This window comes from Choloepus didactylus, chromosome 3, assembly GCF_015220235.1.
Source record: "Choloepus didactylus isolate mChoDid1 chromosome 3, mChoDid1.pri, whole genome shotgun sequence".
Classification (NCBI taxonomy): domain Eukaryota; kingdom Metazoa; phylum Chordata; class Mammalia; order Pilosa; family Megalonychidae; genus Choloepus; species Choloepus didactylus.
This window is the reverse complement of record NC_051309.1, coordinates 131,988,682-132,007,519: the sequence shown is the minus strand read 5'-3', so window position 1 is coordinate 132,007,519 and position 18,838 is coordinate 131,988,682. Positions and strand designations below refer to the sequence as shown.

The 18,838-nt window shown below is 36.0% G+C and overlaps 1 protein-coding gene across 1 annotated transcript in view; it reads left to right on the top strand.

The window, feature by feature from the left end:
• The window catches only part of PRDM5 (PR/SET domain 5), a 254,641-nt gene that overhangs the window by 50,362 nt on the left and 185,441 nt on the right, over positions 1-18,838 (top strand). The window contains 1 exon segment of the mRNA XM_037830566.1: positions 14,006-14,128. Coding sequence (XP_037686494.1) covers positions 14,006-14,128 — 123 coding nt within the window.

Sequence of the window (18,838 nt, the reverse complement as noted above, 5' to 3'; positions counted from 1 at the left end):
GAGTTTAAAATTAGGGTTCTTCTGTGTGCACAGGACAAGTTTTGCTCACGTTTGTGCTAACAGCTGCTTAGGAAGTGAGATATCTCTGAACAAGGAAGGTGTTCTTGTCACTTTGTAATTTTAGATGATTTTTAAAAAAAGATTGTTGCAAAATTAAAAACAGACCCTTCCGGAAAGTTCTCGATATGTAAGTACAATTTTAAAAATCCAACCAATGTCACATAGTACCTTTTGAGTGTCAGTTTTTCCAAATCTCTTTATTGTGTTATACATCTGTATTTTTAATGTTTTATTATATCTTTATGAGGTGAAAAAAGCAATAGAAAAATATTTATGGTCAGGAGGTTCCTTATGTGTTAAATTCTTAATTAAAGTTTGATATCTCTATTTACACTAGTAAAAGGGTACTTAGGCAGCTTTGTAATAAATGTTTGTAATGTTAAACTTAAAGTTTAAGATTTGAAGAAATTGGTGAAATAGGAAATATTGGAACATACTTTTTTTTTTAATAAGAGTAACTGATTAGCTTTGTTTGTATCACAAGAGGAGCCTTGGTTCCTCTTTATATTTATAAAGAATTTATAAAAAATATGTAGTAGACCACTTCCTTACTCTTTTCCTACCTCCTCCTTCACTTACTATAAGACCAAACTCCTTACATTAAGTATTATATTTAAATTATGCTTAAAGGTTTTTGTACTGCTTATATAATTAGTCTTGTATAAGGGAGAATATAAATCATAATTTAGCAATAAGAAGTTTTATATTACATTTTATTTCTCAAATAATGTTATTGAAATTATTAATAGTGAGGAAGTTTTCCTTTAGTCCATATAATTTAAAATAAAATGCAACACAATAGTTTTGGCAGTTGCTAGTAGAGATATTGTATTGCAAGGCCCTTCCTATTCTAGATCTTTCGTGCTTAAACTGTAAGAGGTCTCTCTTTTTAGGATTGGGTGAAAAGTCTTCCTGGAGAACATAAATATCAAAATCTTGCTGGTATACTCTGTTATTTTTGCTCGATTATCTGTAGAAACTCACTTAAAGTGAAGTTTAGGTTTTACCAGAACTTGTTAAAGAAATGGTATACTGTTTGCCTATACTTAATAGTGATGAATATTAAAGATACACATAACTGCCTTGAAAAATGTGAACTAATCTCTCTTTCCTTTAAGAGCCCGTATACCCAGCTCATAGTAGAATACTAATTGCTGTGATAGACAGAATCCAAAGGAGTTCCTCCCTCCATCTCCCTAAAATTTCCCATCCTAGTCCCCAGAATTGTGAATTTGAGGAGATGTCATTCCCATGGTTATGTTAATTTACATGGCAATGGAGATTTTGAAGATGTCAATAAGGTTACTGGTCAGTTGATTTTGAGTTAATCAAAAGAGATAGTATCCAGGTGGGCCTAATCTGATCACACAGACCTTTTAAAAGCAGAGAGGTTTTTTTCTGGCTGGTCAGTAGAGAGGAAATCAGAAAGATTAGAAGTGTTAGAGTGGCCTCTAGCAGCTGAGCATGGTCAGATAACCGGATGAGCTTGGAAATGGATTCTTTTGCAAAGCCTGCCCAAAATGCTTCCTCAGAGCTCCAAGCAGAGGATCCAGTCAAGCTCCTTAGGACCTCTGACTACAAAGCCACGAGATAAGAAATGAGTGTTGTTTTAAGCCTATAAATTTGTAGTAATTGTTACATAGTAATAGAAGACTAACAAGAGATTTAGGTACTGGGAGTGGGGTATAAGTTTCCTTAGAGGCTGCTCTCAGGCTACCCTGTGGCTCCTCCATTTCAGGAATGGAGAACCTCCTCATCTCAAATCTCTCTCACACTTCAAATCTCTGACTTTTTCTCCATTCACCAGCCAAAGAAAACTCTGTTTTTAAACAGCTCATGTGATTAGAGTAGGCCCTCCAAGAAGACTCTCCCTTTTACCATGCAATGTAACATAATCATAGGAGTGATATCTTATATTCACAGGTTCCACCCACACTCAAAGGTTTATAAAAACGTGAGGGTCATTGAGAGTAATTATTCGAATAATGCCTGCCAGTTAGCAACTAGTGACCAAAGTCATAATGGTAGTATAATGTTGTGGGCTCAGGGTCAGATTTTCTTGGTTCAAATTCTTGCTCCAATACTTAACTAGTTGTAAAAGTTTGGCAGGTTTTTTTTTTTTTTTTTAATACTTCTGCCTCAGTTTCCTCATTTCTAAATGGGGTTAATAAATAGCATGCACCTCAGGGTGGTTTTGAAGAGTAAATTGCATATGTGTAAAGTTGCTTAGCAAAGTGTCTGACAAATAAACACTCAATGTAACTTTTGGCTGTTATCGTTATTACTTGTTTTTTAAAGTAGGATCCTTTCTTTCCTGTTTTGGTTTTCATAGGATGAATTTGACTAAATCCAGAACATATGTTCAGTAAAGGTAACATGATACTAATGCACATGGGATCCTTTTGTCATTATGGAATCACATCTCTCAGATGGAAGTAGAAGCATATTCCCCTCCTCCAGGCAGAGGATGTGTTCTTAGCTTGGTCCAGGTGTGTGTGGGCAGTGTGCCTGTGTGCGAGGAAGAGGGAGGAGGGTAGATGACCTGATATGAGACAAGTCAGCATGTACGGGGCCTTGTATGCCCTGCTAAGAAGGTTGAACTTCTGGCAGGCAGTGTGCAGCTTTTAAACAGGTATTGGCATGATGAGATGGATGAATTACTAAGAGAACTCTGACAGCAGTGTGAGGGATGGATTTGAAGACAGATTTGAGTTAGGGTGGAGAACTACTCAATTTAGAAAATACTCTTTATGTTTAGATGGTGGATCATTGTCCAAGCATGAGCATGCCCTAAACCCAAGAGCTTTTCCTAATGTCTTAACACAAAAAGTATAGGAAGCTCTCTTGGAGGTGAAGGTGGGTCAGACTAGGGAAGTCTGGATCAAGAAGTCCTGGTAGAAACTCTTGGTCAAAGAGAGGCAGGGAATCAGAGTCAGGAGCAGATCCAGGTTTGAGTAAAATTTGAGCCCACAAGTAGATGAGAATCCAGATCAGTTTATGAGGAGTGTCTAATGTGTCAGGAATATAAACCACCATATAGGTTACCCATCCCAGAGGAGCGGGACTGCTGGCATGTAGAGAACCAAAGAACACCCAGTTAGCAGGGACGAGGCTGGCAGGCAGCTGGCCTTGGAGAAACCCAATGGCAAGTGACTGTAACTCTGTTAAAAAAGCTCAGGATAGAGGACGAGAAGTCTGATCAATAGAGTGAATACCTAGGATGTAAGGCAAGTGGGGTTAGCAACACAGTTGCTAATGACTAGGTTGGGAATGAGATATTAGATTCTCCCCCAGTAGTACAAACAAAAATGCAGTTATAGGATTCTGTGGAAACAAAGTCAGAGCAGGATTGGTGGCAAGGCTGACTCAGCTATAATAGCAAGGGTCGAATAATCTCAGCGTCCTTTTAAACATGTCATGAGCTGGTCTCAGAGGGGATTTAAGAGTGTGGATTAAGGGGCTTGAGCATCAGGGTCAGGGGATCCGGACAGCATTAAAGCCTTGGACCTCTGGAAAGAAGCACATTCCTGAAAACCCCTCCTCCCCTGGAGTGCCCAAGATTCTTTTCTGAAGGGCTTTCCCCCAAGGAAGAGTTCTTTCCATTGACTTCCTTGGGGGTGGGGAGTGGAAAGTAATACCTTACAATAAAATCAAGTCAAAGGAAAAACCCCAGTTTTCTTTGTCAGAAAACATCCTCTGCTGCAAGTTTGGATGGCATTCCCTGCCAGGCCTTTTGTTGCCAGAGCAGTTATTGATGCCAGACACAGCTTGGTCTAGCAGGGAGATATTCTTATTACAGTGATCCTCCTGTTGGCAGTGTGAGTCTTTTGGCAATGAGCTTAGTGAAAGAGAAGTGTGTGCAACGTGGGTGTGGGTGGCCCCTTCGGAGTCAGTGCTTCTGTTCTCTTTTGGATGATAAGAAATACGAGTTTAGAAATTTTGAGTGAGGAATCCAAGTCTCTCAGGAGCATGAGAGATCAGCTTCTATCTCTTAGGATGTGTTGTACATTACCCTGCTGCCACTGCTCTATGGCATTCAGTGGCCTTCCATGAAGTATGTGTCAGGGTCATACTTTGACATCTTTCTACTGTATTGTGGCATTGCCAGGAGATAGAGACTTGAGTATCATTGGCCAACCCATCTCATGGGCTAGGTGTACAGAGGGAGGATTTGAAAAGGATTTTCTACTATCCCCTTTGCTTGCATACAACATAAATATTATTTAATTTGTGAGTCTGTGCTCCTTTCTATAGTTAATTTAAATATGCCTGTCTGTTCTGCTTTTTGTCTGCCTTGGATTAAAACCTTCTAACCATCTAGGGGCTTGGTCTGTCTGATTTTCCCCTTTTATTCTTTATACTTGATAGATTTTAACTACCAATTTTATTTATGCTCAAGGCTGCTAAGTCAACACTTCCCACCTTCGTCATTCATTCTCTCCTTAGCTCTGTTTTTCAATTCCAAAAGGGCATTTCTTTTTACATCTTCTTTTTGTGTATGAAAATCACCAAGGTGAATACCAGGCTTGTATTTTCCTATTACCCTTCAAACAGGCATCGCCTTTTCCATTTTCCCATATCATCAATGATACTGATCACCGAGGCTCACAATTTTGGAGTATTTTCAACTCTTCTTCACTTGTATAAAACATCAATTTTTAAAACAGATTATATTATGTAATTATATATTATAGATTGTAATATAACAAACAGGTATTTATTTCACATTTACTCATTTTTAATTTTTATAGTCATTACCTCTTTCTAGATCATTGTAATAGTCTGTTTTGCCCCCTTCCCCCCTGCGCACACACACAAAATTTTCTCTCCACATGCAATCATCTTATGTAGTAGAATTCTGGTTCTTACCCATCATTCACTCCCCTTTATCTTTCCCAGTAGAATGAAGATATTGCTGCGTTTCCACCGTTCCTCCATTCAGCAGTATATTACTGAGACTCTTCTCTCCATTGGGGTGGATCCTGATTAGTCCAAGCCATTGAAGGGCAAAGCATTTCAATTCATACATTCAACATTCATTTCCTGTTGTTTCTTTGATTTTGCTGCTTGAACCACCAAATTTGAGTCCTATCATTCTTTCGCATCCTCCTAACCAAATTTACCAGTATCATGAAACCACTAAGCTACCCCGTTGTTCTTTCACTGGTATGAATTTTCTCTATAGTGGGCTCACATCTCATGCAGGGCTTAGATTCAGAAACCAGTGTGTAAAGCATCAATCTCATATAATTAAAATTGCTCCTCATTATTCTTCCTTTGGTTGAAAACTAGATGAAGGAGTTGACTTGTTTATGGGCCATGGAAAGGAATGGTCCTTACTACATAAATTTTTTTCTTCCTTTGATTTCTTTTCTCATTTCTTTTTCTCCTTTGGTTGAACAGTTATATTTTAATTTGTGTTAGTAATATATGTGTATGATAAAATTCCGTTAAATTTGAAATGCTCTTTTGCCTCTGCTATTGGCATATTTGTATCCCATGATTCATTAAGCACCTGGAATTGAACTCACCTTCTGTGTTCAGGGTCCCCAAGACCACTTCCACATTCAGAGATTTGCTAGAAGGACTCATGGTACTCAGCATATAATTGTACTAAAATTTATTGCAGTGATACGGTAAGGATTCACAGCTGAATCATAAAAGACATAGTTAGTGTCTGGAGAAATCCCTAAGCTGTCTTCCCTTTGACCCTCACGTGAGGGATCACCCAGAGCAGAAAAGTGCAGCCATACATATGTGGTATTTCTGCACCAGGAAACCCATTGGAGAATAAGTACCCAAGGTTTTATTGGGGACTTGTAGATATCTTCTGGTTAGCATGTACCAAAATTCCAAACTCCCAGAAGGAAGACAAGTGTTCAGCATAAATCATATTGTTTGCCCAGAATCTAGACACAGTGAACCACCTTGTCTGTTAACTATTGACTGGGAGCACTCCTAGAGCCAAGTTCCCACATGCCAGCCAAGAGCAGCCTCAGGCCTGCTAAATTTACTCTTTTCTGCACACCTTCTCTAGCAGAAGCTTTTCATAATGCAGTCTTCTCTGCTTCAGCATTTACTTTTCACTTTGATCTATCCTCAGGCCCTGTCATTGTATGTTACTTTAACATGTGTATACAAAATATTTTGGATTGAATGAAGATATATAAGCCTACTTTATAATAATCAGTACATTGCTTTGTGATTTTTGTTGTTGTTTTATTTTGCAATATGGGTTTTCTGTTTCCTGAAGATGTCACTTGAATAAAGGGACCATGTTCTAAAATTCCATTTGTAGCTTTTCATAGCCTATTTTTATAACCAATAAAGAAATGCACTGTAAATGTTGTTCAATACATGTTATTTATTGATAAGAGCTGTAAATTTTAGAATTCTCAGCACAGAACTAACTGTTGGATGATTGTGAGAAGGGAAAGGATAAAACCTTAGTGATTAGGAATTATTTGGTTGCTTTAGATGCATTTGTTTAATGCACTAATAATGCTTTTGTTTCTTTATTGTCTTAAACATTTTAAAGGAATGAATGAAGGAGTAAAATTAGATGTAAAAGGATTGGGTGGATTCAATTTTCATGACTATAGAAAAATGTATATTAGAAAAAATCTAAAAACACAATGAATAAAGCAATGGAATTTGGGTTAGGAGATCGGGCTCAATGGAAAAGTCAATGGTTTTTCATCTTTTGCCCCTGCAGAATCCATAATGCCTTTGTTTCTTTAGTATCTTTGTACAGAAGTTTTCAGATACAGAGCTTCTTCTTTTTAAAAATACCATCAAAACTGTGATTGCTGGATCTTGGAAATCATCTTTTTTTTTTCTTTTTTTTTTAACATGAATTTCATGTCGAGGATTAGAATTTTGCTACCCCAGTTGTTTATTGTCATTTGGTGTATTTTGGATTCCCTTTTAATATGCCATAGAGAAAATTTCCAAAAGCTGGCTACAAAGCTAGAAGTTTGTGCATGTGTTAAATTTATATTAAAAAATCAGGCATAACCAAAATGTGGTTTATGTATGCGATGGAATATTATTCAGCCATAAAATACAATGAAGTTCTGATATGTATGAAAACATGAATGAACCTTGAAAACATTATGGTAAATGAAATAAGTCAGACACAAAAGAACAAATATTGTATGATTCCATTTATATGAAATACCTAGAATTCATAGAGACAGAAAGTAGATTAGAGGTAATCAGGAGTTGGTGGGGGATTGAGGAGTTATTGCCTAATGGGTACAGAATTTCTGTTTTGGGTGATGAAAAAGTTTTGGTGATGGTTGGTGTTGATTATAGCACAACATTGTAAACGTAATTAATGCCACTAAATTGTACACTTCAATGGTTAAAATGGCAAATTTTATGTCATATGTATGTTATCACAATTTAAAAAATATACAAAACTGTAGGTTCATAAAACTTTAACCATGTTTAAAGTTTGGCACATCATTGTAGATAGGTATTCTGCCAAACTGTTGAAACACATGCTGACTTTATTAATGTGCTTTACTAATTCTTTGGAGAAAAAAACACTTTATTTATAGAGAATTCATCTGCCTTCCAATATTCACAAATATCAGAAAGTAAACCCCCAAATCCACTAAGCAGCCAAGACAGATGCAATAGTATTTATTCCCCAAAACTTGTATGTTCTTTACAGAAAACCCTGAAACAGTGGATATAATGAGCTAATGTCAGTAAAGTTCACATTATTTTTTCCCCCTCTTTATTCATTGTACAATTAAAAAACTTATTGGTCCAAAAATGTCAAATGAAATCTGAGTACCTGAATATATATGTAAAACTACAGAAAGGGACAATATCTATACTGTTAAGGCTCTGTCATAAATTTACAGTGAAAGAGAAGATGGACTTTGCCAGTTATTTCTTTTAAAAAATTAGCTTAATTTTAAAAGCACTTTGGAAGGCAAGATATAGGAGTACTTTTAAATGTTTTGCATTAAATCTCTCATTACCTCCCACAATGTTTTTGAACTTTTAAAGGAAATAAAGGCCATGACAATTAAAATATATTGGCTAAAATTTAATGAATGAAATATTTGTTGAAACCAGACCAAATATAAAGGTTTCAACTCTGGTCAGTTGCCCAAATACAGGATTTGCTTAATTACACAAACCTAACCAAGCTTCTCAGTTAAACTTGCCTTTGTGTCTTTGAAGGTAAGAGACCTTTTTTAAAAATACAAGGTAATTGATTATAAAGGCAACCTCAGCTATATAGTGAGATGTGGCTACCAAAAAGGCCTTTCTGATGGTAAGTGCTGAGATCACAGGTAGTAATAGACCTTATGTGCTGGTCATTCTGCCTCATGCTATGAAGGCACTTACAAATTCATGTGCAGCCATAAGAGGACAGCCACAACCAGGATAGTGAACTTAAAACCACATCAAAACAGGAAGGAATTGTTTGTCTTCTAGAAGAGAAAACTAGAGAAGGAGAGAAGAAAGGTTTCCTGCCTTCAGAAATTTGAAGGGGTATATGTGGAAGAGAAGATTACTTCAGAGGGCAGGACTAGAATTGATGGCAATTGGTCCCAAAGCAATAGTTTCAATTTGTCATAAGGAAGACTGTCAGTTCAGCCAACATGGTGTCTAGATTTGCTACTATCTTATAAGGGCACCTCTTCCTTAAGAGTTGTTCAGATGAGGCTATTTGAATATTTATTTATCGTTGATATTTGTCCCTGGAAAAAGTTGATGTGGCAGAAAAATAGTGTGTATGTTCCCAGCTGTGCCGTTAAAGCAGAGGGTTTGTCTTTAAAATATGTCTCTCAGCCACTGTGGGCCTCAGTTTCCTCATTTTGCTAATATACTTTACGGTTGTAGAATATCCAGTAGTGTATAAAGTGCTGTCAATGCATCTTATCCCAGTGATGCTTTCACGATTTCTGTGACTTCAGCAGAGCACAGACTGTTACCCCATTATAGAGATCAGGAGACTGTGGCTTAGTAAGAGGAAATGACTCATCCAAAGTGATACAGTTGGAGCATTGGTAACACATGGCCTTTTGGTTCCTAATCCAGAACATTTCTCTGAGATTCCTTTCAGTTTGAAATATATAGGGGCCTAAATATTTATAGCAAAAAAGAGATTTTATTTCCCTCATCATTCCTTTTAAGTTAATTATCAACTGTGTGTACTATAGTCTGACTGCTATTCTGAAAGACATTGGGATAACAGCATGGTATTTTCTGTCTGTCTGCTTTCTTTTTTGAAGGTGGAGGAATTCACGGGTCAGGATTATCATAGTATCCTTGGAGCAGGGGAGTTGGGAGAGTGGATAGAAGCAGATGACCTACAGTGAAGTATGCGTTTGTTTATAAACACCCAAACAGCAAGAATTTTAGATAGAATCCTTTAGAAACAAACAGAAAACATAGGCTCTTTGCTTGGAAATTATAAATCACTACCATTTCCTAGTGATGATCCTTGTTGATTTCTTAAAATGTGTCTCTCTTTGGTTTGAATCTAACAACAGTGTGCTGTTAGAATTGATTACTCTAACCCAGTAGACTTGCTTTTTTGTGCTCTTAAAGATATCCTGTAGTCTGGCTAATTAAACGCTGAAGGTATGGCATATGGCGTTTAAAACAATTGCAGAAAGAATGCCTGTAATTTAAACACAAAGATATGTTGACATTTTCTACTCCAAAGACATCCATATTATAATAAATCTTAATGCTTAAAACTACCTTCCTTAGAAAGAGAAATATATTTTCTTTTATAAATAAATCGTACAACATTATACATTGTGACTTCTCATCATTGACATTTTTGGCATCCTTTTTGTATTTCACTGCCATTAAATTTGACCATATATTAAATAAAACTCAATCTGATAGTTACATTTTACCATGTCCAAGGACAAATCTGACCCATTAGCTTTGCCCTTGGAACCTGACAGCGTACTGTAGTGAGTGAAAATTCCTTAGGCATTTGAAATGATTGAAGGAAAATAATAAAGTAACATTGCAGATCCTTCTTTGAAAATTAACCATCTTAATAATAAATAAGCTTCTTCTGTGTCTATAGTTCATCTACTTTATCCAAGAAAATATTTAAATTTAGAGAAGGAAGATTGGTATTGAATACTTATTTCTCCTTCATTTCCATGTTTGGGCTTTCTGTAATTGAGCTGACTCTTTTTATGGTTTCCTCTGTCCTTTTATGGGTGAAAAGACAAAATCAAATGTGATTACATTCAATACATTACATTCAATACCGTTAATGTTTAGTCTGGAAAAAGGTGTAGCTCCATGGTAGCAATGATCAGCACATTCTTTCTCTCTGACACTTGAAAAGAGATGTAGGTAGCACTTAGCAGAGGCCAGGTCCTGCCAGGTTCTTATGCAGGGACAATGTGGCAAAGTTACAGAGATACGAACAAACTATATTGAAGGATAAAGGTTTTCATTTTCACTTAGGGTTTCTCTCCTTTTTCTACTTTAGCCATCTCTTTTTGTGAAACTGGTGTAGGAAGCCTGTGCAAATCAGACTTTAGAATTGAGATGGTTTTTACTTTAAGATGAGAATGTTGACTTCATAACAGACCCCAGGAATGCAGAAGAAGATACTAAGTAGAATGGCAACCGATATACTTCATTTCCATGAGCTTTCACATAAAAGAAGATGGTGTTTAGAAGACTACTTTTGTCAGGGGCGAAGATACACTTTGATTGCAAAGGTTTGAAAGTTGCTGGAATATGGCACACAGAGGAATTTTGAATTTTCTTTATTCATTAGACTATAAAAATGTTCAGTTTATTACCTCAGGGTTTAATATCAAATTAAAACATAAATGGAGACTTTAATAGTAGCCATCTGTCTTGGATTGTTTTGATTTGGTTTTGTTTGAAAGACGAAGGATGGATTAGATTATCTTTGGATGTCTCTTTCAGATGATATTTCAGTGAGGAGAATGCTGTGGTTAGGGTGGTAAGATGAAAGTCATGTGAGTAGGTAATGAAACAGAGTGTTGAAGACTGAGATGGTGGAATGAAGGAAACGACCAGCCACTCGAAAGTTGGAGAAAACAGGTAGCCAGCAAAAGACTGAGTAGGCACATAAAAGCCATTTGGGGTGGGATAAAAAATGGATGTTTGGCATAAAATGGGCAGCAGCTTTGTTCATGAACAAGTTATTCCAAATATGAATGTGGAGGCAACATATGGTATGTTGCTGCCTTTAATATTGTTAAGAGAATATAAGTAATAGTAAATCAGTATGTAAATTTGATGTATTGAAAGGATCACATTTCAGAAGAATTTTAATATAAAATTAAATTGTACATTTCTCTAAATCTTAAGCCCAAGTGTTATGGGAGAAGGATAGAGAGCCAGAAAGTGCATGCATGTAATGGCCTGGAAAGCAAGATGAGTTACTAATACTGAGTAATTGAACATAGTTGGAGCCAAAGGGCCTTGGAAAAAGCTGAAATATATAAAGAACAAACAGTGCCCCTGGTAAAAATTGAAATGTGCCTTACTGTAATAAGTCACAGAGAAACCTTTGCATGTTTCACATCTTTGAAGAAGGAATACCAAATGTCAAACACATCTGATATATATTATGTTTCCAATTCGGTAACAAATGTATGACTAAGAAGGGCCATAAACTTGTCTTTGTCAGAAGTGCTATCCCCTCTGAAACTGAGCTATGCTATGGGCAAGCACATTGGTGTTTCCTTACATAAAATTGGTTGGATTGTTGTGGATTTCAACCATAGTTGTGGATCTTAATTATTTTTTCCCTTTCAGGTATTTAGTGGCATTGTTACCTGCTCTGCTTAATTTAGCTTTTTGTCCATGGGTGTTTTGTTTCTGTATATATGGAGGAATTGGGAAAGGAAGGACTTCATACCCAAATATTTAAAATTATTTATTTACTCAGCTTGAGGAAATGTGAACTGGTGTCTGTCCTTTTTGAGGCAGGCATGTAGATGTACTTTCTATCACAGTAGTGATGCTGGACATTTTTGGCATTATTTAGTGAACAGTGAGGGTTCTGAGTCAAGGGGTAAGTCAGAAAGTCGGGCAATTTTCAGGCACCTCCCAAAGCAGATCTTCTTAGTGTGAGTTTGTAATTTAGTGATGTGTTACCAATTCTCATAGCTTCATACCTAAGCATATGAAATACAAATATGTGGTATTTATAGTCTTAAGTTCCTCTTTTAGCAACTACAATATCAGAGATTAACTTCCTGCTTCCCAGTTAGGTTCTGAATATCATTAGAGAAATTTTTAAATGATTATTGAGACTTGGGAGTTTAAGAAAAGAGGAACCATGTAAGAAACGTGGTAGTATATAAGACAGTAGGCTCAGGCTGTATTTTCTTCCCTGGACAATATCTATTGGAATCTAGAAATGTTATTCTTTGCAGCACATGTAGCAGATGTTTTTGTAACAGTATTTGTGTAACTTGACCTCTGTAAATGGGTTCCTGGCCTGTAAGACTGTGCAAGACCTGGCGTCCACCACCCTATCTGGTCTTGACATTCACTGCTTTCTTGGCTGCTAGCTACAGAGGTCTTCTTGCAGTTCCTTGAACACATCTACTTTGTTTCTGGCTCAGGACCTTGCCTTTTACTTGCTGTTCCCTCTGCCTAGAACATTCTTTCCTCAGCCCTCCATTGGCCCATTCCCTGTCTTCATTTGGAACTCTTCTCAGGTCATCTCATCAGAATGCCTTTCCTAATCACTTCATCTCATATAGCCCTTATCCCATCACTCTTTCCTCCTACGCTGCTTTAGTAGTCTTCTATAGCTCTTATCTTTACATGAAATTATATTCTGTGTTTATTTGTTTACTTGTTTATTTTAAGTGCTGTGAGGTACTTGGCATATGGTAAGCACTCAACAAATATTTGTTGATTTAATGAATGATTATCTAAATATATCATGAAAATACATACTTATTGGATTGGTTGTGCTTTATTTTATAAAGTAAAATTTTGGAAATCTGGAAATAATAGTTCTTCCTTACCCCGTCTGCAAACTAAATTTTATTCTTTATATTGATGTTAATTGGTGTTAGAGACACAGAGTACTAATCACTCACTCATTCTGTCCTTCTTTCCTTTCCTGGATTCTAACTGAATATAAACACAAAATGATAGTTGAATGGGGATTGGTGTGTATGCTTTATTAAAGCAGTGAACTGCCCAGTATCCTACAGTGCAGGGCTATTGGAGAAGCTAGATTATGAGCAACTTGGGGCTGTCTGCTCCTTTGGCTCCAATTGACTGAAGGTGTGTCTAGCCAGGAGGGTTTATGGCAAAGAGATAGGAAATAGAGAGCCCACTGTCCTCAATAATCCTTGAGTAGGTCATGAAAAATACAAAATGGCACTTGGTTCAGTCTTCCAGTAGTAAAAATTGTGACATTATGTCCCAATGGATGTCAATTTCCTGCTGGTTAAATTAGCAAGCATTCCTCACATGGAGATGATTCAGTAAACAGGTGGCAAGAAATCAAAGTGATTGTTTCAACCTCCTTCCCTCCTCAACTGGGAACCAAGTGGTGGAGAACAAAGCAATACTATATCTTCTGTGGAAATAAAAGGGAGTGTGTTGGAATTACAGCTATCTCTTGAACAACTATGTTGCAATACAGATATTGAAATATACCTACAAAGAGAAATCATTTTGACCAGAAAAGAGCTATTAACACAGGATGTTTCTGAGAGTTCACTGCAATTGTGAGTCATTTATGCATCTGCAAAAGGAAATAGAAAGCTGTATTTGTACATGTGTTTAATTGAAGAATATATGTTCATCCAACATCTATTAAATAACTCTCAATAGAAAAGGTATATACTTATGAAAAAATTCTTATCCTATCTTACCTGTTTAGTGTGGTTAATACTGTCATCGAGTGTGAACTCAGGAGCCTTTTATGTTTCAGGTTCGTGGGAGTAAGGGAGAAGTTCTCTACATTTTGGATGCCACCAACCCACGACACTCCAACTGGCTTCGCTTCGTTCATGAGGCACCATCTCAGGAGCAGAAGAACTTGGCTGCCATTCAAGTGAGCTTATTTGCTTCTTATGTGTACTGTGTACTAAGGGGAATAAATTAATTTATAACTGTACTTCCTATTTTAAATTTATTTCTCCAAGACCTGTTTCAAATAACAGTAGCAGACTTATAAAAGCAGAAAAATCTCAACTAGTCAGACGTGCAGAAAAGGACAAGCCTAGTTGTAAACTGCTACCAGATCACTTAATTTATGAGAATTCTTGAGGGAATGAATTACTCAATCTGATATTGTCCTTTACACGTCTTGCTTTCAAGTACTTTTAATTCATTCAGCTCATGTTAATTAATATACATTTTGTTCCTAGTACTATACTCTGAATTGTTACTTAGGAAAGTTTCTGGAAGAAATTTTGGTTAGGTATATTCCCCATGAGTTTCTTGAGAGGGGGAACCATGTTTATGCACTGAAGTGAAACTTGGGTGGAAATTAAGGCAAGAAGAAAAAAAAATGCTGTTATTTAGAGGGGCCTTATAATTAAACTCAATTGGATGATCATGAGAATAAAGAAATGTTACATTCTGGCAGAAAATTGACTGATCACACTTGAAAGCCCAGCCTCTTAGATCTTAAACTGCAGAAGAGGAAGCAAAGCTGTATTTGGCAAAAGCAAGAGGGGAAGGGAAAGGAATAAGGGAACTAACATTAGTTGAGTGTCTACCATGTACACTGTTCTAGAAGTTTCAAATACATGATATCATTTATTTATAGAAATTCTTAGAGTTTAACAGTTTGCTGGAGGTTATGCTTAATTGTGAGTATAAAATCAGCAATGGCAACAGGAAAATTCACAAATTAAATTTTAGAGTAACTAGAGTCCAGGTATCTAAAATATCCCATTTCCTAATGTTGTCAGCTAGCCAAATTGTCTCAATATAAATAAGTATTGTATACTTATTGTGATTACAATATAGACAAATTAGAGATGTTTTCTATGGGTAAATGAGAGGATTCTTACCAAAGGGCTGGGTCAAGATAGAAGATGTGATCTCTTGGCAGCTAGAGAGATTCAAGCCACTTTTCAGATTGTTCATTACATGTGTTGATCCAACCACAAATTTAAACTGGACTTTTGTTTTTTACATGTAGGTATTTTATTTTTTTCAATTATTTTAATAATTTTTCATGGTTTCCTGAGACAGACTCATCTCATGGGATCTTCCATTATATCACAGTTTTAATTTACAGACTCAGTTTGTTTCTTTGGAAGTGTTACTAGTACCAAATTGCCTACAGAACCATGAAATGTACTTTAGGCAAACCTATTTTTGTGGGTTCTTCATAATTGTGTTTGTAGAGAATGTTATTACTTTTTAAAATAGACTTTTATCTCCTTGTGCTTAAATAATGGTTTTAAGTTTCTCCCAGTTTCCTTTAGTTGGAGAAATTTTTTCCTATTGGCTATTGTTTTTGTAGCATTAGTAGCTTTCCATTTGCCCAAACATTCAAGGTTTTATGTGGTTAGCTTTGACTGTTGTCCCTGACTCACTCAGCTAATCCTTATTAAACAGTTCCCTTTAATTGTGCATTTTGCTTATAATAATCCCTTTAGATAATGGAAAACTATGTCAATAAGTGTCTATCTCCATCTTTTACAGTCTGTTTGCTACTCTGTGCCCTATTTAATTCATCATATCATGGGCACAAAAACTTCTTTTCTAGTAACCACATTTTCTGAGAGTTAGCATAATTTTTGTGTTCATCAGTGCATCCAGTGTAGTACTTTTCTTTTTCTGTGTTAATAATGTCTTTCCTTGAAAGACTATAGAAATCTAGAAAAGATGACACTTGTAACTTTGAACTCCAAGTTATTATTTGGCATAACAAGGAGGTGAGGTAGGTTGGGATTGGAATGGAATCATAAGACAATTTGAGACTCTGGGAAATTTCACATTTGAATTTAATTAGAATCTTAAATCTTTTTAGAGGCCTCTGTGACTCTTTCGGTGCAGAAGTATTGATGGTGCCTTTAACTGCTTTTAACACTGTTTTGCCCTTTCCTAACATGGGGATCGAATACACTGTTAATAAGTTTCTTGTCATAGGACACAATAGGGATCTTTGTTAGCTTCCTTGAGGTAACATCTTTCATGAACAGTAGCTGGAGCAGCAGATTTCTCATGGTTCAAGATCACATCTGAGCTAGAGGCAGAGAGCATAACATTCTGGTCAAATGCCCAAAAGCAGTGTCAGCCTTCTAATTGGTTGTGATAATCTCCTGAGTATTGCATTCCTGAAACAGTGAGTTGGTAAGAAAAGATCATAATGTTTCTTGTATAACATTACAAATTGCTTGGATCCCGAATAGCATCTGAAATTTGGGGCATTCAGGAAATTTTTTATTTGGGCTGTAGGTCCCAGGAGTGGAGTAAATGAGAAACATTTTGTGGCTATGTGGCTTGCTTGGTGGAAAATATCAATGCTTAGTCCAATTTTTTTGGACAAAGGATTGAAAATTTGAGGTCTGTTTTGGCAGAAGTTTGGAACTCTTTCTTGGAGACCTGATTATATTCTAATTTTGCAATTTATTTGATTTTGGGAAATTTGCTTTGGAAATGGTGATTTAAGTATCTGAATTATTGAAGAAGGATTGTAAGCAAACAGTTCTTCCCATATCCATACATTTCAGAGTAATTAGTTGAACTGTATGTTAAGACTTCTGAAAAATATTTCCATCTAAAACTAGAAAATTCTAAATAAAAAAAAATGCGGCTTAAAATGAGCCAAAGCAGTTCTTAAGCTGCCTAAGAAAGTGGTGATTCTTATTAAATATTGATTTTGTTTTAGTAAAGAACACACACACACATATGGATGAGTGGAGGAATGGGGATAAAAACTAAAGGACAAATGGGGTGGGATGGGGGGATGATTTGGGTGTTCTTTTTCACTTTTATTTTTTATTCTTGTTCTGGTTCTTTCTGACGTAAGGAAAATGTTCAGAGATAAATTGTGGTGATGAACGCATAACTATGTTATCATACTGTGGACAGTGGATTGTATATCATTGATGATTGTATGGTGTGTGAATGTATTTCAATAAAACTGAATTTAATTAAAAAAAAAAAAAGAACACACACACACGCAAATGTAGTATTTGGATAAAATATTTTTCCTAATAAGTGTTTTGCAGCCTTTAAAAAATTTCTGATGTTTCGACTGAAAACTTACTGCTACGTACAGAATTAGAAACTTTATATACTCTGGAAATTTCAGAGATATGGTGTGATACCTCATGTACATGTATTTTGAAATATATTATTTTTTTCATTTATTAGAGAAGTTGTGAGCTTACAGAATATTTAATCATGCCAAAAATTCAGGATTATTAATCTCCCTATTATTAACGTCCCTATTATTAACATCTTGCACTGGTGTGGAATATTTGTTATAATTGATGAAAGCACATTTTCCTAATTTTACCATTAATTATAGTTTGTGGTTTAAACTTAGGGTTAACTGTGTAGTGTATTTCTATGATTTTTTTTAAATTTAAGTCTCTTACCATAGGTATACAATCTAACATTTCCCCTTTTAATTACATTCAGATATATATTTCAGCATTCACAATGTTGTGCTATCATCACCACCATCCATTACCAAAAATTAACATCATTCCAAATAGGAGCATTGTACATTTTAAGCCTTAACTTCCCATCCTCTATCCCAACCCCAGCCCCTGATAACCTATATTCTAGATTTTGACTATGAGTTGCTTGTTCTAATTGTTTCAAATCAGTGAGATCATAAAATATTTGTCCTTTTGTGTCTGGCTTATTTCACTCAATATGATATCTTCAGGATTCAACCATGTTGTCACATGTATCAAGACGTCATTCCTTTTTACAGCTGAATAATATTCTATTGTATGTATATACCACATTTTTTTATCCGTTCACCTGTTGATAGACAGAGATCACTTCCATTTATGGGCAGTATAATGCTGCTATGAACACCAGTATGCAAATATCTGTTCGAGTTTCTGCTTTCAATAATTTTGGGTATATACCCAGTAGTTGGACTGCCAGTCATATGGTAATTCTATACTTTACTTTATGAGGAACTAGCAAACTGTCATGCACAGTGACTGGACCATGTTACATTGCCACCAGCAATGAATGAGTGTTCCTATTTCCCTTCATGCTCTTGAACACCTGTTATTTTCCTTTTTTTTTTTTTTTTAATAGCCATCTAGTTGGTGTGAAATGATATCTCATTGTGGTTTTGATTTGCATTTCCCTGATGGCTAATGATGTTGAGCATCTTTTCATGTACTTTCTAGCCATTTGTATATCTTCTTTGGAGAAATTCTGTTTAAGTCCTTTGTCCATTTTTAAATTGTGTTGTTTGTCTTTTTTGTTGTTGAGTTCTAACCCTTCTTTATACATTCTGGATACTAGACTTCATAGATATGTGATTTGCAACTGTTTTCTCCCATTCTGTAGGTTGTGTTTTCACTTTCTTGATAATGCCCTTTGATGTTGGTACCTTCTTTTTATTTGCAGATTCCAGGCTAGGTAGTAGAACCTGAAGGGGCAGGAGCTACAGAAATAATAAGAATAAGAAAGGCACTATTTATGGTTCTGTGTGGACAAGCCTGCCTGGCTCACATTCTGGTGTGGACAGTACCCCATCCCTCATCCATCAGATATGTGGCAGGACCCCTTGGACCATCTTCTTTGGAGAGATGTTTATTTAAGTCTT